The 27,589-nt window shown below is 43.9% G+C and overlaps 1 protein-coding gene across 1 annotated transcript in view; it reads right to left on the bottom strand.

Annotated features, from left to right (window-relative positions):
• Positions 1-10,391: 10,391 nt before the first annotated feature.
• The window catches only part of LOC128694331 (dentin sialophosphoprotein-like), a 153,335-nt gene continuing 136,137 nt past the window's right edge, over positions 10,392-27,589 (bottom strand). Inside the window, exons 8-9 of the mRNA XM_070105376.1 lie at positions 23,729-23,969; positions 10,392-10,600 (exon numbers count right to left, since the gene is read on the bottom strand). Coding sequence (XP_069961477.1) covers positions 10,392-10,600; positions 23,729-23,969 — 450 coding nt within the window. The remainder of the gene's footprint in view (positions 10,601-23,728; positions 23,970-27,589) is intronic.

The raw sequence follows: 27,589 nt of genomic DNA, 5'->3' as shown, positions 1-27,589 counted from the left end.
ACAATACACTCAGATCACAACATAATAGCGGTACAGACATGTATGCACAGGGCTCCTGACCAGCAAAATGTGATCACTCATGAGGGTGTCTTCACAAAATTCAATTTCAATAACAAAAACAAACAATGGAAGTCAACCATGTCCTAAGTAAGTTTATTCAGGTATACACAAATACAGTTACATAGAATTATCATACATAGCAGCATATGTGTAGAGAACCTGGGATAACCCAAAAAAGTCAGAGTGACTTATTTCCATTGGGGTCCTAAATGAAACAAGCTGGGAAGATATCCTAAACAACAGATTCGAACCTTTGCCTAGAAAAAAATAAACTCTGTGGTTCTTGAGATCTGCTCAAGGCACATTCCATTAAGAAAAAGAAAGAGAAGATGTAAACTAGAAAGAGAGAGACGCTCCCTATACAGACGAAGGCGATGAGTCACAGAGCTGCTGAGCTGGGCCAATATATCTGATATATTCGAAGGGAGGCACTGGTTAATGAAATTGCAAATATCGAACTTAAGCTGAAGGAATCTTACAGGAGACAAGAATCACAGGAAGAACTAAAAGCCATAAAGGAAATTAAAAAAAAAATACTTCTTCTCTTATGCCAAATCTAAGGGAAAAACAACATCCAGTATTGGGCCCCCTGCTTAGCCGGGATGGGACATACACAGATGACAGCCAAGATGTGAGTGAGATACTAAACTTCCAATATGACTCAGTGTTCAGCGAGCCGCTGCCCATCCAAATGAATTCTTTATGAACGAGACCCTAAATTTAGTCATCTCAAAAATCTTGGATATTATTCTAACGCCCAAGACTTTGAAAAGGCAATATATGACATGCACATGCAATCTACTCCCGGCCCAGACTCCTGGAACTCCGTTTTCAACAAGAACTGTAAGAAGCTCCTGTCGCGTGCCTTCAGCATTCTATGGAGAGGAAGCATGGACACAGGGGTCATCTCACACTCACTAAAAAAACAGACATAGCCCCACTCTACAAAGATGGCAGTAAAGCAACTGCAAAGAACTAACATCCCATATCGTAAAAATCTTAGAAAGGTTCTAAGAAGCAAGATCGCCAACCACCTAGATACCCATCAATTACACAACTCAGGGCAACAAGGGTTTAGAGCAGGTCGCTCCTGCCTGTCCCAACTACTGGATCACTATGACAAGGTCCTGGATGCTGTAGAGGATAAACAAAATACAGATGTAGCATTCACACACTTTGCAAAAGCTTTCGACAAGTGTGACCATGGTGTAACAGCACACAAAATGCGTGATAAAGGAATAACAGGAAAAGTTGGTAGATGGATCTATAACTTCCTGACAAATAGAACACAAAGAGTAATAGTAAACAGAGTAAAGTCTGAGGCAGCTACGGTGAAAAGCTCTGTTCCACAAAGCACAGTACCATACAATAGAACGAAATTGTGATGTGATAAGAACATAAGAAGGAACACTGCAATAGGCCTACTGACCCATACGGAGCAGGTCCATGTCACCCCCCCCGGAATAGCCCAATGACCCACCCAGTCTGGTCACCTCCACTCAAGGAAAGAGCACGGCACCAGACCCAGCAGCACAAGCTAGTCAGGTCCAACTCACATCCATCCACACCCACTCATGTATTTATCTAACCTATTTTTAAAACTACACAACGTTTTAGCCTCAATAACTGTACTCGGGAGTTTGTTCCACTCATCCACAACTCTATTACCAAACCAGTGCTTTCCTATATCCTTCCTGAATCTGAATTTTTCCAACTTGAAACCATTGCTGCGAGTCCTGTCTTGGCTGGAAATTTTAAGCACGCAATTTACATCCTCTTTATTTATTCCTGTTTTCCATTTATACACCTCGATCATATCCTCCCTAATTCTACGCCTTTCTAGAGAGTGCAGATTCAGGGCCTCAGTCTATCCTCACAGGGAACATTTCTGATACATGGGATTAACTTTGTCATCCTCCTCTGTACGTTTTCCAGAGCATTTATATCCATTCTGTAATACGGTGACCAGAACTGAACAGCATAGTCTAAATGAGGCCTAACCAAGGATATATAGAATTGAAGAACAACCTGAGGACTTCTATTATTTATACTTCTAGGTATGAAGCCAAGAATTCTGTTAGCTTTATTGCGAACACTAATGCACTGTTGTCTTGGTTTTAGATTACTACTAACCAGAACTCCTAAATCCTTTTCACAATCAGTAGTATTAAGATCTACATTATTTAGTTAATATGTCGCATGGTTATTTCCCTGTCCAACATTTAGAACTTTGCATTTGAATATATTAAACTGTATCTGCCACTTCTCCGACCATTGCATCAGTCTATTCAAATCATCCTGGAGTGCTCTAGTGTCCTCAGTAGAATGAATTGAACGGCCTATTTTGGTGTCATCAGCAAATTTGCTTATGTCGCTATTTATTCCCTCATCTATGTCGTTTATGTAAATTGTGAACAATGGGCCTAACACTGACCCTTGCGGAACACCGCTTGTGACGTGCCCCCATTCTAATTTCTCCCCATTTATGCAAACTCTCTGCTGCCTATTAGTCAGCCATGCCTCTACCCAGGAAAAAATTTCTCCTCCTATTCCGTGTGCCTTAAGCTTTCTCAGTAGCCTCTGATGTGGAACTCTATCGAAAGCCTTACTGAAGTCCATATACACAATATAATATTCATTACCCGTGAAGGACAAGGGTGTGATAATGTCAGAGGATCTCGCCTTCAAAGACAGCAACAATGTATCTACCGTATCTGTTAGGAAAATGACAGGATGGATAATGAGAACATTAAGAACTAGGGACGCCAAGCCCACGACGATTCTCTTGAAATCGCTTGTTCTCTTTAGGCTGGAATACTGTTGTACACTTACTGCCCTCTTCAAGGCAGGCAAAATTGTTTACCTGGAGAGTGTACAAAGAACTTTCACGGCACACATAATTACGATAAGGCACCTAAATTTCTGGGAACGGTTAAGTCCCTTGATTTATTTTTCCTGGAACAAAGGAGAGAGAGATGCATAATAATATATACACTTGGAAAATGGTAGAGGGACTAGTACCAAACTGGCACACGAAACTCATTCCTATGAAAGCAAAAGACTCGGCAGGAGATGCAACATTCCTCCAATGAAAAGCAGGGGCGTCACGAGTACACTGAGAGACAACACAGTAAGTGTCAGGGGCCCAAGACTATTCAACTGCCTCCCAGCATACATAAAAGGGATTACCAACAGACCCCTGGCTGTCCTCAAGAAGGCACTGGACACGCACGTAAAATCAGTACCTGTCCAACCGGGCTGTGGTTCGTACGTCAGTTTGCGTGCGGCCAGCAGTAACAGCCTGGAAACAATTTGCTTGACTTGGTTCTTGCCAACAAAGAATCACTAATTAATAATCTTGAGCTTAATGATGAGCTTAGGGAAAGTGGTCACAAATCACTTAGTTTCAATATATCATGGAATTACCCAGATAACTGCAATCAAATCTCTGTCCCAGATTTTCGCTTGGCCGACTTCATGGGACTGAAAAATTACCTGGGTGGGCTAAATTGGAATGTCCTGACTATGGGTCAGGTAGGTGATCTTGGTTGCCAATATGACGTTTTTCAGAGCATAGTTCTAGCTGCCCAGACAACTTTTGTTCCGAGTAGGGAAATTAGATCTAACAAAAATTATCCCAAATGGATGAACAATGTATTAAAACATCTCATTGGTCAAAAGAGAGGCATGTATAGTCGTATCAAAAGAGGGGATGGGCAGTTAAGAAACCAATATATTCATTTAAAAGAGAAATAAAGAGAGGAATAACAAAAGCAAAAAAGGGATTATGAGGCTAAGGTAGCAAGGGATTCAAAGACTAACGCAAAATGGTTTTTTCTGGTATACAGAAGTAAGATTAGGTACAAGATAGGCCCACTTAAGAGTAACTCTGGTCAGATCACTGACATTGATAAGGATATGTGTGAAATTCTCAATACCTACTTCCTCTCAGTTTTCACCCAGGAAAATACTAGCGATATTCCTGAAATAATAGATTATGTAGAACAGGATGATAATAAACTATGCACGATTGCGGTAACTAGTGACATGGTTCTCAGACAAATAGAGAAACTAATACCTAACAAATTCCCAGGTCCCAATGAACTATTTGCAAGGGTGTTAAAGGAATGTAAAGAGGAACTTAGCATACCTTAGGCTAATCTTTTTAACGTATCACTACAAACTGGCAGAGTGCCTGATAAGTGGAAAATGACAAATGTCATACCTATTTACAAGGCAGGTGACAGGGCCTTAGCTTCGAACTATAGACCAATAAGCCTTACCTCCATAGTGGGAACATTTATGGAATCAATAATTGCCGAGGCAATTCGCGGCCATCTTGAAAGGAATCAATTGATTAATGAATCTCAACACGGTTTTACAAAGGGGCGTTCCTGTCATACGAATTTACTAACTTTTTTCACTAAGGTGTATGAGGAGGTAGATCATGGTAATGAATATGATATTGTGTATATGGACTTCAGTAAGGCTTTCGATAGAGTTCCACATCAGAGGCTATTGAGGAAACTTAAGACACACGGAATAGGAGGAGAACTTTTTTCCTGGGTAGAGGCATGGCTGACTAATAGGCAGCAGAGAGTTTGCATAAATGGGGAGAAATCAGAATGGGGGCACGTCACAAGCGGTGTTCCTCAGGGGTCAGTGTTGGGCCCGTTGTTGTTCACAATTTACATAAACGACATAGATGAGGGAATAAATAGCGACATAAGCAAATTTGCTGATGACACCAAAATAAGCCGTCCAATTCATTCTGATGAGGACACTAGAGCACTCCAGGATGATTTGAATAGACTGACGCAATATTCGGAGAAGCGGCAGATGCAGTTTAATATTGACAAATGCAAAGTTCTAAATGTTGGACAGGTAAATAACCATACCACATATAAACTAAATAATGTAGATCTTAATACTGCTGATTGCGAAAAGGATTTAGGAGTTCTGGTTAGCAGTAATCTAAAACCAAGACAACAGTGCATTAGTGTTCGCAATAAACTTTAGTGTTCGGTCATCGATATGACGGAGTGAGCTTGATGTGTTTCTAGTATGTTATAAATTCTCTTTCTAAGACACTTAAGACACTTTCACTCTTGTAACTTTTACCGTATCTTTTAAATGAAAATTTTAATGTGTGGTTTAACAGTCAATATTCCTACTTAGTTGATTAGCAAGCTTCCTACCGACCATTCACCGCCAAGCTGAAGTTCCCCAGCACTTTGCTATTGCTAAAGCTGGGGTGTGGCTCCAAGGGCCTTCTCGGCCCTTCCTGCCGCCTCCTGCCTGCCTCCTGCCGTACAACCTCACATCGCCAGCTGCCTACCGCTGACTCCAGCAAACCTCACACATCGACATCAACGCCTGCAGTACACCTGCACAAATTGCCCAAAGTGGACAGGCCACTTACCTTAATCTTCCCTCCTCTTCCACCATCCCAACCCTTTCTCATATTTCCATCATTTCCCATCCTTCTTCCTTCCCCATCTTACCAGAGCTCTAGCCAGAAACCTTGAACTTTGAACCTATTCCTACTTACAACCAATTATGAATGACTGAGGAACATCCACAACCAAGTCTAGTATTCAACTGTTTGACGTATAAAAACTCTCCGATGAGTTACTTCTCTCAAGAACACCAGTGGAAATAACTCTCTTTGTTCTAGGTAATTTACACATGTTGTTTATGTATGATATGTTGTGCAACTGTATTTATGTGTATTTGCACCTAAATAAACTTACTTGAAGATGACGAAGAGGTTTTTCTATTGACTGGTGAGAACATTAAGTTTCATGTGCCCTAAGTGAGCTCTGGAACGCTCTTAGTAAACCAGTAACACTGTACGGGGAAGCTGCATGGTTAAGGTTTAATAATATTTGCATCTTGAATAATAGATCAAGTTTTATGACGTTAAATTCCAACATTGTGACTGCTAGACACTGACGGCGCAGAGTTAACGTTATATTATATCCACCGCCGTCTTTCAGATCCCGCTATCTTATGTTTCCGGAGAAAACTCCATGCTTAGGTACGCCTTTAAAGAAATATTAACGTTCAGGATCAGCGTGTAATGGAGTCAACCTATCATAACGTACAATTATAAACTCGTTCATCTAATATCAGATGTTGACAACTAGACTTTGAGGAAAAAATAAGCAAAATAGAAAAGTTTCTATATAATAAATGTTTATAACTATGAGATACCCTGATCTAGGGACCTGAAGCATATTATACATAAACTGTAACTTTGTGGAATATAAATGTTTGTAATGTAAGTCAGAGAAAACGAGACCATGTTTCCACGACTTTGAGCCAAGGTCGGTCACCAACTGTAAAAGCCCCGGGCAGGCAAGTGTACCAGCGAATCTACAACAACAACCCACGACACAAAATATGAAGAAGCGCGTTTAAATTTAAATAACCACTTGAATAATAACTGTGAACCAAATTAAATTATCACTATGTAAAGCGTAATTAATTACTTGGCGATAAAACGGACGGGAAAAAAACTGTAATGGCGTTCGACACGGAGATAGGCACTCAACAGTGGCACTATGACAAGCATAATGAAACCAAGCACTGGTGCCAATCCTCCAGCCTCGAAGAACTCTGGACTAACGCCAGCTATCCAAGATCATTGTGGCAACGCAAATAATTTAATTAATGTTTGAGAGAACTTACTGCATACATTCCAATGTTAAGCACCTTTGTTTGAGATTATAAATTATCGTCTTCATTAGAAACAAAGTCTGCACAAACATTGGCTTATACTGTAAACAGAGATTATTATGTTTTAACACAGCTGACGCTATAAAGTTCCTCTCCATGACAGATATTTGGAATGATAACCGGAGATCCAAACAATTTTTTCAGATGACTGGATTTCCTAATGTCGATAAATATTATACTTGAGTCTTGCGCTATCTCAGAGAGTACTTAAGTACCTGTCTTGTGGCATCGGATGACCTGTTTGTCCGACATAAAACCTGTCACGGCTTGACAAAGCTCCTGGAGAGCGAAACGTTGCAACAATTAAATATCACATTAGATGCACATGTGTGCTATTTCCTAACATATTGTCAGTAGTTCTACCAACATTATTACGACATAAAACCCGTCACACTCAGTACCTGGCATCCAGTATATATTCCTGCCAACACTGACCAGTGTATTCCTCACTAATGTGTTTGATCCTCCCTGTGGTCTTTAAACTCGCATTCGTGTTAAATCTCTTTAACACTTCAGATATTACTGATGAGTTCTTGTTACCGGGAAGCATCAGCAAGTTCTTACTTGGAGATGTTACTCTAGATTCAGTACTGTGACATGTTGAACCAGCTTCCACCATCTGTGATATGTTGAACCAGCCTCTACCATCTGTGACATGTTGCACCAGCCTCCACCATGTGTGACATGCTGCACCAGCCTCCACCATCTGTGACATGTTGCACCAGCCTCAACCATCTGTGACATGTTGCACCAGCCTCAACCATGTGTGACATGTTGCACCAGCCTGCACCATCTGTGACATGTTGCACCAGCCTCCACCATCTGTGACATGTTGCACCAGTCTCCACCATCTGTGACATGTTGCACCAGCCTCCACCATCTGTGACATGTTGCACCAGCCTCAACCATCTGTGACATGTTGCACCAGCCTCCACCATCTGTGACATGTTGCACCAGCCTCAACCATGTGTGACATGTTGCACCAGCCTGCACCATCTGTGACATGTTGCACCAGCCTCCACCATCTGTGACATGTTGCACCAGCCTCCACCATCTGTGACATGTTGCACCAGCCTCCACCATCTGTGACATGTTGCACCAGCCTCAACAATCTGTGACATGTTGCACCAGCCTCCACCATCTGTGACATGTTGCACCAGCCTCAACCATCTGTGACATGTTGCACCAGCCTGCACCATCTGTGATATGTTGCACCAGCCTCAACCATCTGTGACATGTTGCACCAGCCTGCACCATCTGTGACATGTTGCACCAGTCTCCACCATCTGTGACATGTTGCCATAGCCTCCACCATGTGTGACATGTTGCACCAGCCTCCACCATCTGTAACATGTTGCACCAGCCTGCACCATCTGTGACATGTTGCACCAGCCTGCACCATCTGTGACATGTTGCACCAGCCTGCACCATCTGTGGCATGTTGCACCAGCCTGCACCATCTGTGACATGTTGCACCAGCCTGCACCATCTGTGACATGTTGCACCAGCCTCCACCATCTGTGACATGTTGCACCAGCCTGCACCATCTGTGACATGTTGCACCAGCCTGCACCATCTGTGGCATGTTGCACCAGCCTGCACCATCTGTGACACGTTGCACCAGCCTGCACCATCTGTGACATGTTGCACCAGCCTGCACCATCTGTGACATGTTGCACCAGCCTCCACCATCTGTGACATGTTGCACCAGCCTCCACCATCTGTGACATGTTGCACCAGCCTCCACCATCTGTGACATGTTGCACCAGCCTCCACCATCTGTGACATGTTGCACCAGCCTCCACCATCTGTGACATGTTGCACCAGCCTCCACCATCTGTGACATGTTGCACCAGCCTCCACCATCTGTGACATGTTGCACCAGCCTCCACCATCTGTGACATGTTGCACCAGCCTCCACCATCTGTGACATGTTGCACCAGCCTCCACCATCTGTGACATGTTGCACCAGCCTCCACCATCTGTGACATGTTGCACCAGCCTCCACCATCTGTGACATGTTGCACCAGCCTCCACCATCTGTGACATGTTGCACCAGCCTCCACCATCTGTGACATGTTGCACCAGCCTCCACCATCTGTGACATGTTGCACCAGCCTGCACCATCTGTGGCATGTTGCACCAGCCTGCACCATCTGTGACACGTTGCGCCAGCCTGCACCATCTGTGACATGTTGCACCAGCCTCCACCATCTGTGACATGTTGCACCAGCCTCCACCAGCAGTGCAGTTACTGTCATTCCTCAGGACCGCTGCAACTATCTCATTCATCTAACTGTCTACCTTCAGGACCGCGAAGTTAACAAATCCAGTTAAAGTTGTAGCGAACAACTGCCTACGAAAAAAAAAGTATGAACAGGGAATCAAAATCTAACCTCAGTGACACTGAGCTACAACTTTACTGCCAAAGCAATGCTTTACATACCTCTCTAAATTTAAATATTTCCAGCTTGAGCTCACTGCTGTGAGTCCTGTCTTGGTTAATTTTAATATTTTTTTATTGTCTTCGTTATCGTGCTGTCAGTCAACCCTCGTAGGAAAGATTTCTGATACGCGGAATCAGTTTCCTCAAGCAACAGACGTAATAAAACCACATCTGCTCAACAATAGTCACCCAAGCAACCACATTCAACCAACACACATCAGAAGATCTGCAGTCACTAGCAATATCCACCAGAAAAACAGTCATTTAAAGCAATCATAAGAACCTCCTCAATTAATTTCAGAGACTAGAACACTCACTAGCAGCAAAGGCCAGAATATTCACAACTACTGACAACAATCACCGTAACAATAGCAGTTACTTGTAGCAATCACCAGAACATCCACGCTCAATAACAACAAGTACCAGAACAACCACTATCATTAAGTCACTTAAACAATCACTCAAAACAACCACTGTCGCTCACAACAATCAACCATTCTTTAGCAAGAGTCACCAAAAAATCACAATGACTAACAAGCACCAGATAAAAAAATAGTCACTACCAACAAATACCAGAGCAACCACACTCAGTAGCAAAAAATCACTAGAACAATCACAAGTACTAAAACAACCACAATCAATAACAATAACCGCCGGAATCACAATAAGTAGCAACAAATCACTAAAATAATCACAATCAGTTAGAAGTATCAAGACATACACAATCACTAGCAAGCATAACAGTTAACAATAACAAAAATCAGTAGCTACAATCACCTGAATACCACCAAATAACTAGAACAGCAGCAGCCACCATGACTAACAACAATCACCACAACAATCACAGTCACTAACTAGGACAAAAAAACTCCAGATGGAGGAAAATTATACATACAGCAGAAGCCTCTAAAATGAAATTGAACGCTATAACAATTATAGAGGACGACGAGCAGGAAAGAGAAAGGGAATTACATTTCCATACTATGTAGAGGGAGAGAAGGGATGAAGGGGAGGAAGGAAAGAGGGAGGGAAGAAAGGAAGGAGGATAGAAGGAAGAGGGGAAGGAAACACTAAAGGAAGGGAGAAAGGAAGGAGTGAAAAAGGAAGGAAAGATATACAGAGGAACGCTTGATGACACCAGATGTCAACACTTTCCAGGCAACCCGGATGAGCAGCCATTGATAGTACCCGGATGAGCGGCCATATTGGTAGTACCTGGATGAGCGGCCATATTGGTAGTACCCAGATGAGCGCCCATGTTGGTAGTAACTGGATGAGCGGCCGTATTGGTAGTACCCGGATGAGCGGCCACATTGGCTTTAAGCAGAGTAAACACAGTGTCTTTTGAAATAGCTGAAAAATAATTAAAAATTTCTGAAAATTTGAAATAAAGCGGCTTTAAATTACGGAGATGATCGTCACGCACAGGAAATGTGAGATGCGAAGGAAAGTGGAGGCTAATAAATGGGAAGATACACTGGAGATGGTGTAATGGAGATTGTTGCCGTCACTGATGTATCGACATATCGTCCACATTAACAGAGGATACAGAATGCTACAAAGCCTTGAATACATACAATCAGATTTTTGAATGGCTAGGTTCGTAACTTAACATGGAAGATATGTGGATCCGAACCAATGTCTAGAAAGGATTTACTTGGTATCACTAGAAGTATGCTCGAAGTACATATAAGTACCACTAAGAGAAAAGAAGAGAAGATATAAGATAGGAAGTGAGAAATTCTCCTTCTTCAGGCGAAGACGAAGAATCACAGAACTTCTCAAGGCTGCTAGAGTGTCTGGAGTGCGGAAAGAAACTTAGGCTAGAAAAACAGAAGATACTGAACACATCGAATAAATCATCGAGTCCAAAAGAGACAGAGAGGGCTAAAAACAATAAATGTAATTAAAAGAAATCCAAAATACGTCTCATATGCCATATCCAGGGAAATAAACTCTGTACGTTTTCTAGTGCATTTATATCCATCTGTAATACAGTGACCTGAACTGTGCAGCATAATCTAAATGAGGCCTAACCAAATATGTATAGAGTTGAAGAACAACCAGAGGACTTCTATTATTTATACTTCTTGATATGAAACCAAGGATTCTGTTAGCTTTATTGCGAACACTAATGCACTGTTGTCTTGGTTTCAGATTACTGCTAACCAAGATTCCTAAATCCATACCGCAATCCGTAATATTAAGATCTACATTATTTAGTTTATATGTGGCATGGTTATTTTTCTGTCCAACATTTAGAATTTTGCATTTGTCTATATTAAACTGCATCTGCCACTTCTCCGACCACTGCATCAGTCTATTCAAATCATCCAGGAGTGCTCTAGTGTCCTCATGGAATGAACTGGACGACCTATTTTGGTGTCATCAGTAAATTTGCTTATGTCCCTATTTATTCCCTCATCTATGTCGTTTATGTAAATTGTGAAGAACAACGGGCCCAACACTGACCCCTGTGGAACACCGCTTGTGACGTGCCCCCATTCTGATTTTCCCCATTTATGCAAACTCTCTGCTGCCTATTTGTCAACCATGCCTCTCCTCCTATTCCGTGTGCCTTAAGTTTCCTCAATAGCCTCTGATATGGAACTCAATTGAAAACCTTACTGAAGTTCATATACACAATATCACATTCATTACCATGATCTACCTCCTCAAACACCTTAGTGAAAAAAGTTAGTAAACTCGTATGACAGGAATCCCCCTTTGTAAAACCGTGTTGAGATTCATTAATCAATTTATTCCTTTCAAGATGGCCACGAATTGCTTCGGCAATTATTGATTCCATAAATGTTCCCACTATGGGATAAGGTTTATTGGTCTATAGTTCGAAGCTAAGGCCCTGTCACCTGCCTTGTAAATAGGTATTACATTTGCCATTTTCCACTTATCAGGCACTATGCCAGTTTGTAGTGATATGTAGTAAAGATTAGCCAAAGGTATGCTAAGTTCTTCTTCATATTCCTTTAAAACTCTTGCAAACAGTTCATCAGGACCTGGGGATTTGTTAGGTTTTTAAATTCTCTATTTGTCTGAGGACCATGTCACTAGTTACCCCAATCGTGTATAGTTTATTATCGTCCTGTTCTACATAATCTATTATATCTGGAATTTTGCTAATATCTTCCTCAGTAAAACTGAGAGGAAGTAAGTATTGAAAATTTCATAGTAAGTATTCAAAATTTCCTTATCACTGTCAGTGATCTGACCAGAGTTACTTTTAAGTGGGCCAATCTTGTCCCTAATCTTACTTCTGTATACCTGAAAGAACCCTTTTGGGTTAGTCTTTGAATGCCTTGCGACCTTAGCCTCATAATCCTTTTCGCTTTCCTTATTCCTTTTTTTTTATTTCTCTCTTTAATGAAACACATTGATTTCTTAACTGCCCATTCCTCTTTTGATACTCCTATATATGCCTCTCTTTTGACCAATGAGATGTTTTAATCTATTGTTCATCCATTTGGGATCATTTTTGTTAGATCTAATTTCCCTACTCGGAACAAAAGTTGTCTGGGCAGCTAGAACTATGCTCTGAAAAACGTCATATTGGCAACCAAGATCACCTACCTGACCCATAGTCAGGACATCCCAATTTAGCCCACCCAGGTTATTTCTCAGCCCCATGAAATCGGCCAAGCAGAAATCTGGGACAGATACTTGATTGCAGTTATCTGGGTGATTCTATAATATATTGAAACTAAGTGATTTGTGATCACTTTCTCCAAGCTCATCATTAACCTCAAGTGAATTAGTGAATCTTTGTTGGCAAGAACCAAGTCAAGCAGATTGTTTCCTCTAGTTGGTCCTGTCACAACCTGTTCTAAAAAGCAATCCTGAACCGTATCAAGAAAGTCACTAGACTCAAGATTTCGTGTCATATTGTTCCAATCAGTTTGTCTAAAGTTAAAATCTCCCATTAACACAACATTTTCATATCTAGATGCCTTATGAATTTCGTCCCATAACAGCTTACTGCACTCCCTATCAAGGTTTGGGGGCCTATAAATCACACACAAAATTAATTTTTCACGCCCCTCGAGAAAGCGTAAAATCAGTTCCTTATCAGCCAGGCTGTGGTGCGGCTAACAGTAACAGTGTGGTTGATAAGGCCCTGGTCCCCAGGGAGGTCTGGTCATGGACTGGGCCGCCGTGGCGTTGACAACACCCCACCCTCCGAAAACACCCGCCAGGTAAACAAATAATAAACTACTGTTAGGTATAATGAGCGAAAAACAAGAATGTTAAATAAGCAGCGTTGAGCATGATCAATGTCTCTCCCTCATACTTCACACTTGGACTATTGTTTAAGTGTAAAGCTTTGTAACCAGTTTGAATATTTATGTAACCAGTGTTGTAACCGTTTGTAAGTATTTGTAAATATTTTCGTAACTATCAGTAACCACTTTAAGTATGTTTGTAACCACAGTAAATATTTTTTTTCCAATTCGCAACCATTGTAAGTAAACATTTTTAATAGTAACCGTTTTAAGAGTTTTTGTAGCCGCTGTAAACACACTTGTAAGCATTGTAAACATTTTTGTAAACACTGTAAGCATTTTTAACCATTGTACTGAATACATATAGAAATACACTGAGGAGTACAGTGATGAGTACAGTGAAAAGTACCAACTGATGGTGAGGTTGTTAGAGGATCTTCCCTTCTCCTACTTCCAAACTCCTCCTCCTTCTCTCTTTCTTCCCTTTCCATCCTTTCTCCCCTCAAGGAAGGTTCCTTGACGTTGGTGAGGGGCTCTTGATCTAGGGAATTGGATGTGTGTTCCATTTCCCTGAATTAAGCCTGAATATCTTCCACATCCCCTCCCCCAGGCGCTGCATAATCCTATGGGTTTAGCGCTCCCCCTTGATTATAATTTAATAATCCATCCTTTCTGATCTCCTCCTCCTCCTCCTTATCCTTCCTCCTTCTTCTCTTCTTCCTCCTGTCCCCATTCTTTCTGATCTTCTCTTCCTTCCTCCTCCTTCCCCTCTTCCTCCCCCTCCCCTCCTTCCTCACGTCCCCTTCTCCCATTTCGGTCCTCCCTAACCATCCTCTCTCTCCCATACCTCGCCTTCTTGCTTCCCTCTCCCCTATCTTCCCATTTCCCACCTCCCCTCTCACCCACTTCCCCTCTCCGCACCTCCCCTTTCCACCTCCCTCCCTCTCTCCCTCCTCCTCTCTCTCCCCCACCCCCCAATTAACCACAATACAGGTAAAAAATGGTAGTCAAATGGTAGTCAAATGGTAGTCAACTGGTAGCAGTGAGGTGCACCATGTGCACCTCACTGCTACCACCAAGAGGCTGGCAATGCTGCCGTGATCACTGGTTGACTGTCGTTGATGGTTAATTGTAGTTGACTGTGGTTACCACTGCTGATTCCTGAAATGATGGTTGTAACTACCAGTTGTTATAATGGTGGTTGCTACTACCAACTGTTATAACGGTAGTTGTAATTACAAGTTGTTATAATGGTGGTTGGTATTAATAATTGTTATAATGGTGATTGGTAGCACCAATTTGTGGCCAGCACAGAAGGTCGTATTTATTTAGTGAGCATCACACAGAACCACTCATCCTGAAGTATATTAATAATCTTAAACCCTGGTAGCTTTTCGTCAGTGTGAGTGATGGGGTTCTTGCTCTAACTGAATAATAACTACCATTTGTACATATCTGTCAATCACAGTGAGAATGTGGGCTCCAGGATAGTTCAGCTTGTAGCTAAAATTCGCATTGAACGTCAGTCCCTCAACTGCCTTCAGAAGATTAACGCACACACACACACACACACACACACACACACACACACACACACACACACACACACACACACACAGGAAAAACAATGGACTACATAGTTGGACTTGAGGTTCCAAGGTGGTGGTTGTAATGTATTACCCACCACAGAATAGCAGGGGGCCATGACAAGAATACGATGAGTGTAACAGAGAGATGGGTGAAACACTGGCTGAAGTGGCCAGAAGCGCCCATGTAGGCAGGTCAAAGCTACTGTTTGTGGGTGACTTCAACCACAAAAAAAAATCGACTGGGAAAACCTGGAGCCACATGAGTGCTCAGAAACGTGGAGGACTAAGATGTTGGAGGCGGTACTGGAAAACCTCATGAATCAACACGTTAGGGACACCACCAGAGAGAGTGGAGAAAATGAAACAGCAAGATTGGACTTAGTATTCACCTTGAGCAATGCAGATATTGAGGACATCACGTATGAAAGCCTCTCGGAGTTAGTTATCACGTGGTTCTAAGCATCAAATACATAGTAGAGTTACAAGTGGAGTGGGAGGCAGGAAGGGAAGGAAGAATGAAACCATACAAGACAGGGGACTACACAGGCATGAGGAACTTCCTGCACGAGGTCCAGTAGGATATAGAAATGGCAGGGAAAACAGTAAATGAGCGGAGGAGAAGTTTATTTCCAAGGGCAACAGACATAATAAGAAGGCCAGGACGAGCCCCTGGGTCACCCAAAGGTGTAGATAGGATAAAACCAAGCGTGCTAAAGAATGGAATTAGTATAAAAGGAAAAGGACCCAGGAGAACAAGGAAAGTAGTCGAAGAGCAAGAAATGAAAATGCACAGGTAAGAAGGGAGACCCAACGACAATACGAAAATGATATAGCAATGAAAGCAAAGTCTGACCCAAGCTGTTGTACAGTCACATCAGAAAGAAAACAACAGTCAACGATCAGGTAATCAGGCTGAAGAAAGAAAGAGGGAGTTTACAAGAAACGACCTTGAAGTTAGTGAGGAGCTCAACATGAGATTCAAAGAAGTATTCACAGTGGAGACATAGAGGACTCCAGAAAGATGGAGAGGTGGGGTACACCATCAAATGCAGGACACAACGCAATCAACCGAGGATGTAAAGAGGCTGCTAAGAAACTAGATATCTCAAAGGCAATGGATCTTGATAACATCTCTCCTTGGGTCCTGAGAGAGGGAGCAGAGGCACTCTGTGTACCACTAACAACAATCTTCAACACATCAATCGAAACAGGGAGACTACCTGGAGCATGGAAGACAGCAAATGTAGTCCCAATTTTTTTAAAAAAGGTGACAGACACACGACATTAAACTACAGACCAGTGACACTGACATGTACTATAGGAAAAGTCATGGAGAAGATTATCAGATGAGTGGTGGATCACCTAGAAAGGAATGAGCTTATCAACGATTACCAGCATGGATTCAGAGACAGGAAACCCTGTGTTATAAACCTACTAGAGTTCTATGACAGGGTGACATCAGTAAGACAAGAGAGAGAGAGATGGGAAGATTGCATTTTCTTGGACTGTAAAAGGGCGTTTGACACAGTTCCACACAAAAGATTAGTGCAAAAACTGGAGGACCAAGAAGGTATAACAGGGAAGGCACTACAATGGATCAGAGAATACCTGACAGGAAGGCAGCAGCGAGTCATGGTAAGCGATGAGGTATCGGAGTGGGCGCCTGTGATAAGCAGGGTTTCACAGGGGTCAGTCCTAGGACCAGTGCTGCTCCTGGTACATGTGAATGACATGACGGAAGGAATAGATTCTGAAGTGTCCCTGTTTGCAGACGACGTGAAGTTATTCAGAAGAATTCAGTCAGAGGAGGATACAGCAGGACTACAGTGGAGCTGGACAGGCTGCAGGCCTGGTCCAGTAACTGGCTTCTGGAATTCAACCCCACCAAGTGCAAAGTCACAAATGTCAGGGAAGGGCAAAGAAGACTGCAGACAGAGTATAGTCTAGGGGCCAAAGACTACAAACCTCACTCAAAGAAAAGTATTTCTCACTGTGTATAATACCGAGCACATCTCCTGAGGCGCACGTCAACCATATAACTGCTACAGCATATGGGCGTTTACCGAACCTAAGAATAGCATTTTGACATCTCAATAAGGAGTGGTTCCAGGCCCTGTACACCGTGTACGTCAGGCTCATATTGGGGTATACAGCTCGAGTTTGGAACCCACACCTGGCTAGGCACGTCAGAAAACTAGAGAAAGTGCAAAGGTTTGAAACGAGACTAGTCCGGAGCTAAGGGGCATGTCCTATGAGGAAATGGTAAGAGAACTCGACCTGACGACACCGGAGGGACAGGGAGAAAATGAAAACGACATATAAAATAGTGAGAGGAATCGACAAGATGGACAGAGACAGGATGTTCCAGAGATAGTACACAGCAACATTGGGTCACAATCGGAAGTTGAAGACTCAGATGAGTCACAGGGATGTTAGGAAGTATTTCCTGAACCATAGAGTTGTCAGGAAGTGGAACACTCTGGAAAATGAGGTAGGGGAGGGGAGTACCATTCACAGCTTTAAGAAGAGGTATGATGAAGCTCATTGAGCAGGGAGAGAGCGGACCTAGTGGCGACCAGTGAAGAGGCGAGGCCAGGAGCTTTGACTCGACTCCAGCAGCCGCAATTAGGTGAGTACACACACACACACACACACACACACACACACACACACACACACACACTAGAGTTCTGTCTTCAGTGTGGGTGTAAAAACTGGTGCCACTGAGACTACTCTTTATGCTCTATCGTTTGTTAAATTATGTGTAATTCATTATGTTACAAGATCTCATGTGAATACTGTAACTATCATCGTTTACCTGGAGTTTACCTGGAGAAGATTTCGGGGGTCAACCCCCCCGCGGCTCAATCTGAGACCAAACCTCGTGGTGGATCAGGGTTAGATCAACCAGGCTGTTACTGCTGGCCATACGCAAACTGACGCACGAACCACAGCCCGGTTGGTCAGGTACTGACTTTAGGTGTCTGTCTAGGGCCTTCTTGAAGACAACCAGGGGTCTATTGGTAATCCCTATTATGTATGATGGGAGGTAGTTGAACAGTCTTGGGCCCCGGACACTTATTGTGTTGTCTCTAAGTGTACTTCTGGCGCCCCTGCTTTTCATTGGGGAAATGTTGCATTTCCTGCCGAATCTTTTGCTTTCATAGGGAGTGATTTTCGTGTGCAAATTTGGTACTAATCCCTCTAGGGATTAGTACTGCGCTCTAGGGAATACATATTAAAGGTCTTCAACCGTTCTCAGTAATTTAGGTGCCTTATTGTACTTAAGTGTGTCGTGAAAGTTCTTTGTACACTCTCCAGGTCAGCAATTTCGCCTGCCTTGAAGGGGGCAGTTTGTGTATAGCAGTATTCCAGCCTAAAGAGAACAAGTGATTTGAAGAGAATCATCATGGGCTTGGCATCCCTAGTTTTGAAGGTTCTCATTATTCATCCTATCATTTTCCTAGCAGATGCTGTAGATACAATGTTGTTGTCTTTGAAGGTGAGATTCTCTAACATTATCACTCCAAGGTCCTTCACGTTACTTTTTCGCTCTGTTGTATGGTTAGAATTTTTCGTATACCCTCATACAGTTTTAATTTCCTCAAGTTTTCCATATCTGAGTAGATGAAATTTCTCTTCATACTGAGTGGCCCATTTGAAGATTTGGTTGATGTCAGCTTGGAGTCTTGTGGTGCCTTCGATGGAGGTCACTGTTATGGCAATCCGGGTGTCATCCGCAATGGAAGACACGGAGCTATGGCTTACATCTCTGTCTGTGTCAGATATGAGGATGAGGAATAGAATGGGAGCAAGTACTGTGCCTTGTGGAACAGAGCTTTTCACCGTAGCTGCCTCAGACTTTACTCTGTTTACTATTACTCTTTGTGTTCTATTTGTCAGGAAGTTATAGATCCATCTACCAACTTTTCCTGTTATTCCTTTATCACGCATTTTGTGTGCTGTTACACCATGGTCACACTTGTTGAAAGCTATTGCAAAGTCGGTGTCTACTACATCTGTATTTTGTTTATCTTCTACAGCATCCAGGACCTTGTTATAGTGGTCCAGTAGCTGGGACAGGCAGGAGCGACCTGCTCTAAACCCTTGTTGCCCTGGGTTTTGTAATTGATGGGTATCTAGGTGGTTGGCGATCTTGCTTCTTAGAACCTTTCTAAGATTTTTATGATATGGGATGTTAGTGCTATCGGTCTGGAGATCTTTGCAATTGCTTTATAATAATAATAATAATAATATCTTTATTTACTACAAGTACATTTACATGGTATACAGTTTTAGCTGACATCAATGACATACTACTGTATCAAGTCCCTTGTTATGCTCAGCATGTAGGGCAAATTAGGTCAGTGTCCCAGGATGCGACCCACACCTGTCGACTAACACCCAGGTACCCATTTTACTGATGGGGAACATAGACAACAGGTGGAAAGAAACACGCTCAATGTTTCTACTCTGACTGGGAATCGAACCCAGGTCCTCGCCGTGTGAAGCGAGAGCGTTAGCCACCAGGCCACCAGAGCAACCATTGTAGAGTGGGACTATGTCTGTTGTTTTTAGTGAGTGTGGGATGACTCCTGTGTCCATGCTTCCTCATATATGCTGAAGGCACGCGACAGAGGCTTCTTGCAGTTTTTTATGAACACGGAGTACCAGGAGTCTGGGCCGGGAGCAGAGTGCATGTGCATGTCATTTATTGCTTTTTCAGAGTCATGTGGTGTTAGGATAATATCCAAGATTTTTGAGATGACTAAATTTTGGGTCTCGTTCATAAAGAATTCATTTGGATTGTCGACCCTTAGTCTAGGCAGCGGTTCGCTGAACACTGAGTCGTATTGGGAGTTCAGTATCTCACTCATTTCTTGGCTGTCATCTGTGTATGTCCCATCCTGCCTAAGCAGGGGCCCAATACTGGATTTTATTTTTTCCTTAGATTTGGCATAAGAGAAGAAGTATGTTTTTTTTAATTTCCTTTATGGCTTTTAGTTCTTCCTGAGATTCATGTCTCCAGTAAGATTCCTTCAGCTTAAGTTCGATATTTGCAATTTCATTAACCAGTGCCTCCCTTCATATATCAGATATACTGGCCCATCTCAGCAGTTCTGTGATTGTTCGCCTTCGTCTGTATAGGGAGCATCTCTCTCTTTCTAGTTTACATCTTCTCTTTTTCTTAATGGAATGTGGTATGAGCAGATCTCAAGAATCACAGAGTTTACTTTTTTTCTAAACAAAGGTTCGGATCTGCATTGTTTAGGATATCTTCCCAGCTTGTTTCATTTAGGACATGGTTGACTTGTTCCCACCAGCGATATTCCAGTAATGATAAATTATGTAGAACAGGACGATAATAAACTGTGCACTATTAGGGTCACAAGTGACATGGTCCTTAGGCAAATAGATAAATTAAAACCTAACAAATCCCCAGGCCCTGATGAACTGTATGCAAGGGTTCTAAAGGAATGTAAAGAGGAGCTTAGCACACCTTTGGCTAATCTTTTCAACATATCACTACAAACTGGCATGGTGCCAGATAAGTGGAAAATGGCAAATGTGATACCTATTTTCAAAACAGGTGACAGGTCCTTAGCTTCGAACTATAGACCAATAAGCCTAACCTCCATAGTGGGAAAATTTATGGAATCAATAATTGCCGAGGCAGTTCGTAGCCACCTTGAAAAGCATAAATTAATCAACGAATCTCAGCATGGTTTTACAAAGGGGCGTTCCTGCCTTACGAATTTATTAACTTTTTTCACTAAGGTATTTGAGGAGGTAGATCATGGTAATGAATATGATATTGTGTATATGGACTTCAGTAAGGCTTTTGACAGGGTCCCACATCAGAGACTATTGAGGAAAATTAAAGCACATGGAATAGGAGGAGAAATTTTTTCCTGGATAGAGGCATGGTTGACAAATAGGCAGCAGAGAGTTTGCATAAATGGGGAGAAATCAGAGTGGGGAAGCGTCACGAGCGGTGTTCCACAGGGGTCAGTGTTGGGCCCCCTGCTGTTCACAATCTACATAAACGACATAGATGAGGTCATAAAGAGCGACATCGGCAAGTTTGCCGATGACACCAAAATAGGCCGTCGAATTCATTCTGACGAGGACATTCGAGCACTCCAGGAAGATTTGAATAGACTGATGCAGTGGTCGGAGAAGTGGCAGATGCAGTTTAATATAGACAAATGCAAAGTTCTAAATGTTGGACAGGACAATAACCATGCCACATATAAACTAAATAATGTAGATCTTAATATTACGGATTGCGAAAAAGATTTAGGAGTTCTGGTTAGCAGTAATCTGAAACCAAGACAACAGTGCATAAGTGTTCGCAATAAAGCTAATAGAATCCTTGGCTTCATATCAAGAAGCATAAATAATAGGAGTCCTCAGGTTGTTCTTCAACTCTATACATCCTTGGTTAGGCCTCATTTAGATTATGCTGCACAGTTTTGGTCACCGTATTACAGAATGGATATAAATTCTCTGGAAAATGTACAAAGGAGGATGACAAAGATGATCCCATGTATCAGAAACCTTCCCTATGAGGATAGACTAAGGGCCCTGAAACTGCACTCTCTAGAAAGACGTAGAATTAGGGGGGATATGATTGAGGTTTATAAGTGGAAGACAGGAATAAATAAAGGGGATGTAAATAGTGTGCTGAAAATATCTAGCCTAGACAGGACTCGCAGCAATGGTTTTAAGTTGGAAAAATTCAGATTCAGGAGGGATATAGGAAAGTACTGGTTTGGTAATAGAGTTGTGGATGAGTGGAACAAACTCCCAAGTACCGTTATAGAGGCCAGAACGTTGTGTAGCTTTAAAAATAGGTTGGATAAATACATGAGTAGATGTGGGTGGGTGTGAGTTAGACCTGATAGCTTGTGCTAACAGGTCGGTTGCCGTGTTCCTCCCTTAAGTCAATGTGACCTGACCTGACTAGGTTGGGTGCATTGGCTTAGGCCGGTAGGGACTTGGACCTGCCTCGCATGGGCCAGTAGGCCTTCTGCAGTGTTCCTTCGTTCTTATGTTCTTATGTTCTTATGTTCATTGTATGTTTTTATTATTGAAATTGAATTTTGTGAAGACACCCTCACGATTGATCACATTTTGCTGGTCAGGAGCCCTGTGCATACATGTCTGTACCTCTATTATGCTGTGATCTGAGTGTATTGTCTTTGATATGGTTATATTACGTATCAGGTCGTCTTGTAGGCTCTAATATTTGCTGGTTTACCTGGAGTTTACCTGGAGAGGGTATGGGGGGTCAACGCCCCCGCGGCCCGGTCTGAGACCAGGCTTCATGGTGGATCAGGGTCTGATCAACCAGGCTTTTACTGCTGGCCGCACGCAAGCTGACGTACGAACCACAGCCCGGTTGGTCAGGTTCTGACTTTAGGTGCCTGTCCAGTGCCTTCTTGAAGACAACCAGGGGTCTATTGGTAATCCCCCTTATGTATGCTGGGAGGCAATTGAACAGTCTTAGGCCCCGGACGCTTACTGTGTTGTCTCTCAGTGTTCTCGTGGCGCCCCTGCTTTTCATCGGGGGAATATTGCATCTCCTGCCGAGTCTTTTGCTTTCATATGGAGTGATTTTCGTGTGCAGGTTTGGTACCAATCCCTTCAGGACCTTCCAAGGGAATATTATTAGGTATCTCTCTCGCCTGCGTTCAAGGGAATACAGATCAAGGACCTTCAACCGTTCCCAGTAGTTTAGGTGCCTTATCGCACTTATGTGTGCCGTGAAAGTTCTTTGTACACTCTCAAGGTATACAATGTCGCCAGCATCGAAAGCGGCTGTTAGTATACAGCAGTATTCCAGCCTAGAGAGCAGAAGAGATTTAAAGTTTTGAAGGTTCTCATTATCCATCCAATCATTTTCCTAGCGGATGAGGTGAGAATATGAGGATACTCAAACAACAAACACTGGTATATGCTTGTTGTCTTAAAATATCTCTCTGCTGTTTTGTGAATAGTTCTCTCGTGGTGTTTCATCATGAGGCTCAGGTATAATAGGTCATGTAACGATACCTGTGTTCTTAATGTAGTTGTTATAATGGTGTTTGCTTCTACCATTTGTTATTATTATTATAATCAAGGGGGAAGCGCTAAACCCGGAGGATTATACAGCGCCGGGGGGGGGGATGTGGAAGACATTCAGGCTTAATTCGGGGAACTGGAGCACAGATCCAATTCCCTAAATCATGAGCCTCTCACCAACATCAAGGAACCTTCCTTAAGGGGTGCTACCATTTGTTATAATTGTCGTTAGTACAACCACTTGTTATAATGGTGGTTGCTACAATCACCTTTTTTATTGATGGTGGTTGCTACTACCAATGGCTATAATGGTGGTTGTTACTACCACTTGTTATAAGGGTGATTACAGTCAGCAGTGAATATACATACATAATACAACTACCGTATGTACGCATTTACCTGCTGTGGATACACAGTTTCTTTGTGCAGGCAGTTAGTCTTGCGTGTACACACCTCGCCCCCAGCTTGTACACACTCACAGAGTCAACGTACAGGAGACGGGGGAATTAGGACAAATGTAAGTACACTTACCTTCTACGGAGTGTAGATCAGGCATGAGACGGCATACCCGCTTCTAGACGACTCACCTGTCACCTGAAGACAATCCTCGGAGTCAGTCTTGTAGGTGGCGATCATGTTGCTCATCCTTGTGGGCACCTCAATGGCGTTCTCAACGTAGTAACTAGCCAGGGGGAGGATGGACGTTAGCTCAACCTTGGTATTTAGGTCGGTGAATCCGTTACCATCTGGACTGAAGGTGGGTAGACTCAGCCTCCTGAAGATGTAAACACCGTTCGTGTCCACCAGAGCAGACAGGTAGATGTGAAGCTGACGACGGAGAGAGGAAGGGAGAGACGGGTAAGACACGGAGGAGACACGCAGTGACATGAGGGAGAGACCCCTGAGACATGTTTACTGTTTTCCAGTGATTAAGGCTTATTATATTATTATTATTATTATTATTATTTTCATTATTATTATTATTATTATTATTATTATTATTATTTTCATTATTATTACGCCTACTGTTATAATTATTATTAATATTATTATTATTATTTTTATTAATATTTTTCTTCATTTGCATCGCACAAAAGAAGGGAAGAAAAACTCTGGTTTACTCAGTATAAAACAGATAATTTACAAGTATATTATTACTTGAAGGATTATAATGTAACTAATGTTGATAACATGAAGGTCACAAGACAAGAATATCTGGAGGTGTCATCAATGAAGTTCACAAGGCAATTATACCTAGTGGAGTCATCAATGATAGTTACAAGACAAGTATACATAGAGAAATCATCAATGTGACAGTCGTGAGGAGAAACGTTGTTTCAAGCCGCCTTCTTAATACTTGTAAATTAACATATTTCTTGTTGCAATATAAATCAAAAACTACTTCAGTTCTTTAAAATTAAATAAATTATAAATATAAAAAAACGAACGAAATGTTTATCAACTGAAGGCAAGAGCGAATGTCCAGGCGTTCTTCAGGGAACGTTAGTGAACCCTGGCGTTCTTCAGGGAACGTTAGTGGACCCTGGCGTTCTTCAGGGAACGTTAGTGAACCCTGGCGTTCTTCAGGGAACGTTAGTGAACCCTGGCGTTCCTCAGGGAACGTTAGTGAACCCTGGCGTTCCTCAGGGAACGTTAGTGAACCCTGGCGTTCTTCAGGGAACGTTAGTGAACCCTGGCGTTCCTCAGGGAACGTTAGTGAACCCTGGCGTTCCTCAGGAAACGTTAGTGAACCATGGCGTTCCTCAGGGAACGTTAGTGAACCCTGGCGTTCCTCAGGGAACGTTAGTGAACCCTGGCGTTCCTCAGGGAACGTTAGTGAACCTTGGCGTTCCTCAGGGAACGTTAGTGAACCCTGGCGTTCCTCAGGGTACGTTAGTGAACCCTGGCGTTCCTCAGGGAATGTTAGTGAACCCTGGCGTTCCTCAGGGTAAGTTAGTGAACCCTGACGTTCCTAAGCGAACGTTAGTGAACCCTGGCGTTCCTCAGGGAACGTTAGTGAACCCTGGCGTTCCTCAGGGTACGTTAGTGAAACCTGGCGTTCCTCAGGGTACGTTAGTGAACCCTGGCGTTCCTCAGGGAACGTTAGTGAACCGTGGCGTTCCTCAGGGTACGTTAGTGAGCCCTGGCGTTCCTCAGAGTACGTTAGTGAACCCTGGCGTTCCTCAGGGAACGTTAGTGAACCCTGGCGTTCCTCAGGGAACGTTAGTGAACCCTGGCGTTCCTCAGGGTACGTTAGTGAACCCTGGCGTTACTCAGGGTGCGTCAGTGAACCCTGGCGTTCCTCAGGGTACGTTAGTGAACCCTGTCGTTCCTCAGGGTACGTTAGTGAACCCTGGTGTTCCTCAGGGTGCGTTAGTGAACCCTGGCGTTCCTCAGGGTGCGTTAGTGAACCCTGGCGTTCCTCAGGGTACGTTAGTGAACCCTAGCGTTCCTCAGGGTACGTTAGTGGACCCTGGCGTTCCTCAGGGTGCGTTAGTGAACCCTGGCGTTCCTCAGGGTACGTTAGTGAACCCTGGCGTTCCTCAGGGTACGTTAGTGAACCCTGGCGTTCCTCAGGGTACGTTAGTGAACCCTGGCGTTCCTCAGGGTACGTTAGTGAACCCTGGCGTTCCTCAGGGAACGTTAGTGAACCCTGGCGTTCCTCAGGGTACGTTAGTGAACCCTGGTGTTCCTCAGGGTACGTTAGTGAACCCTGGCGTTCCTCAAGGTACGTTAGAGGACCCTGGCGTCCCTCAGGGTACGTTAGTGGACACTGGCGGCCCTCAGGGTACGTTAGTGAAACGTGTCGGCCCTCAAGGTGCGTTAGTGGACCCTGGCGTCCCTCAGGGTAGGTTAGTGAACCCTGGTGGCCCTCAGGGTACGTTAGTGGACCATGGCGTCCCTCAGGGTACGTTAGTGGAGTCTGGTGGCCCTCAGAGCAAGTTAGTAGTGGACCCTGGCGTTTCTCAGGGTACGTTAGTGAACCCTGGCGGCCCTCAGGGTACATTAGTGGACCATGGCGTCTCTCAAGGCAACTTAGTGGACTCTGGTGTTCCTCAAGGCACGTTAATGGACCCTGGCGTCCATCAGGGTACGTTAGTGGATCCTGGCGTTCCTCAGGGCACCTTTGTGGAACCTGGCGCTCCTCAGGGTACGTTAGTGGATCCTGGCGGCCCTCAGAGTACGTTAGAGGAACCTGGCGTTTCTCAGGGTACGTTAGTGGACCCTGGCGTTCCTCAGGGCACGTTAGTGGACCCTGGCGTTCCTCAGGGTACGTTTGTGAAACCTGGCGTCCCTCAGGGTACGTTAGTGAACTGTGGCGTCCCTCAGGATATGTTAGTGGACCCTGGCGTTCCTCAGGGCACGTTAGTGGACCCTGGCGTTCCTCAGGGTACGTTAGTGAAACCTGGCGTCCCTCAGGGTACGTTAGTGGACCATGGCGTCCCTCAGAGTACCTTAGTGAACCCTGGCGGCCCTCAGGGTACATTAGTGGACCATAGCGTCCCTCAAGGCAAGTTAGTGGACCCTGGTGTTCCTCAAGGTACGTCAGTGGACCCATGGCGTCCCTTAGGGTACGTTAGTGGACCCTGGCGTTCCTTAGGGCACCTTAGTGGAACCTGGCGTTCCTCAGGGTACGTTAGTGGACCCTGGCGGCCCTCAAAGTACGTTAGTGGACCCTGACGTTCTTCAGGGCAAGTTAGTGGACCCTGGCGACCCTCAGGGTACGTTAGTGGACCGTGGCGTCCGTCATGGCACGTTAGTGGACTCTGGCGTTCCTCAGGGCACGTTAGTGGAACCTGGCGTCCCTCAGGGTACGTTAGTGAACTGTGGCGTCCCTCAGGGTATGTTAGTGGACCCTGGTGCTTCTCAGGGCTCGTTAATGGACCCTGAAGTTTCTCAGGGTACGTTAGTGGACCCTGGCGTCCCTCAGGGTATGTTAGTGGATCCTGGCGTTCCTCGGGGTACGTTAGTGGGCCCTGGCGTTTCTCAGGGCACCTTAGTGGAACCTTGCGTTCCTCAGGGTACGTTAGTGGACCGTGGCGTCCCTCAGTGTACGTTAGGGGACCTGGCGTCCCTCAGGGTACGTTAGTGAACTGTGGCGTCCCTCAGGGTATGTTAGTGGACCCTGATGCTCCTCAGGGCTCGTTAATGGACCCTGGCGTTTCTCAGGGTACGTTAGTGGACCCTGGCGTCCCTCATGGTATGTTAGTGGATCCTGGCGTTCCACAGGGTACGTTAGTGGGCCCTGGCGTTTCTCAGGGCACCTTAGTGGAACCTTGCGTTCCTCAGGGTACGTTAGTGGACCATGGCGTCCCTCAGTGTACGTTAGGGAACCTGGCGTCCCTCAGGGTACTTTAGTGGACCCTGGCATACCTCAGGGCCCGTTAGTGAACCCTGGTGTTCCTCATGATATGTTAGTGAACCCTGGCGTTCCTCAGGCACGTAAT

The sequence above is a fragment of the Cherax quadricarinatus genome, chromosome 6, assembly GCF_038502225.1.
Source record: "Cherax quadricarinatus isolate ZL_2023a chromosome 6, ASM3850222v1, whole genome shotgun sequence".
NCBI classification, from domain to species: domain Eukaryota; kingdom Metazoa; phylum Arthropoda; class Malacostraca; order Decapoda; family Parastacidae; genus Cherax; species Cherax quadricarinatus.
This window is presented reverse-complemented; position numbering and strand designations above follow the sequence as displayed.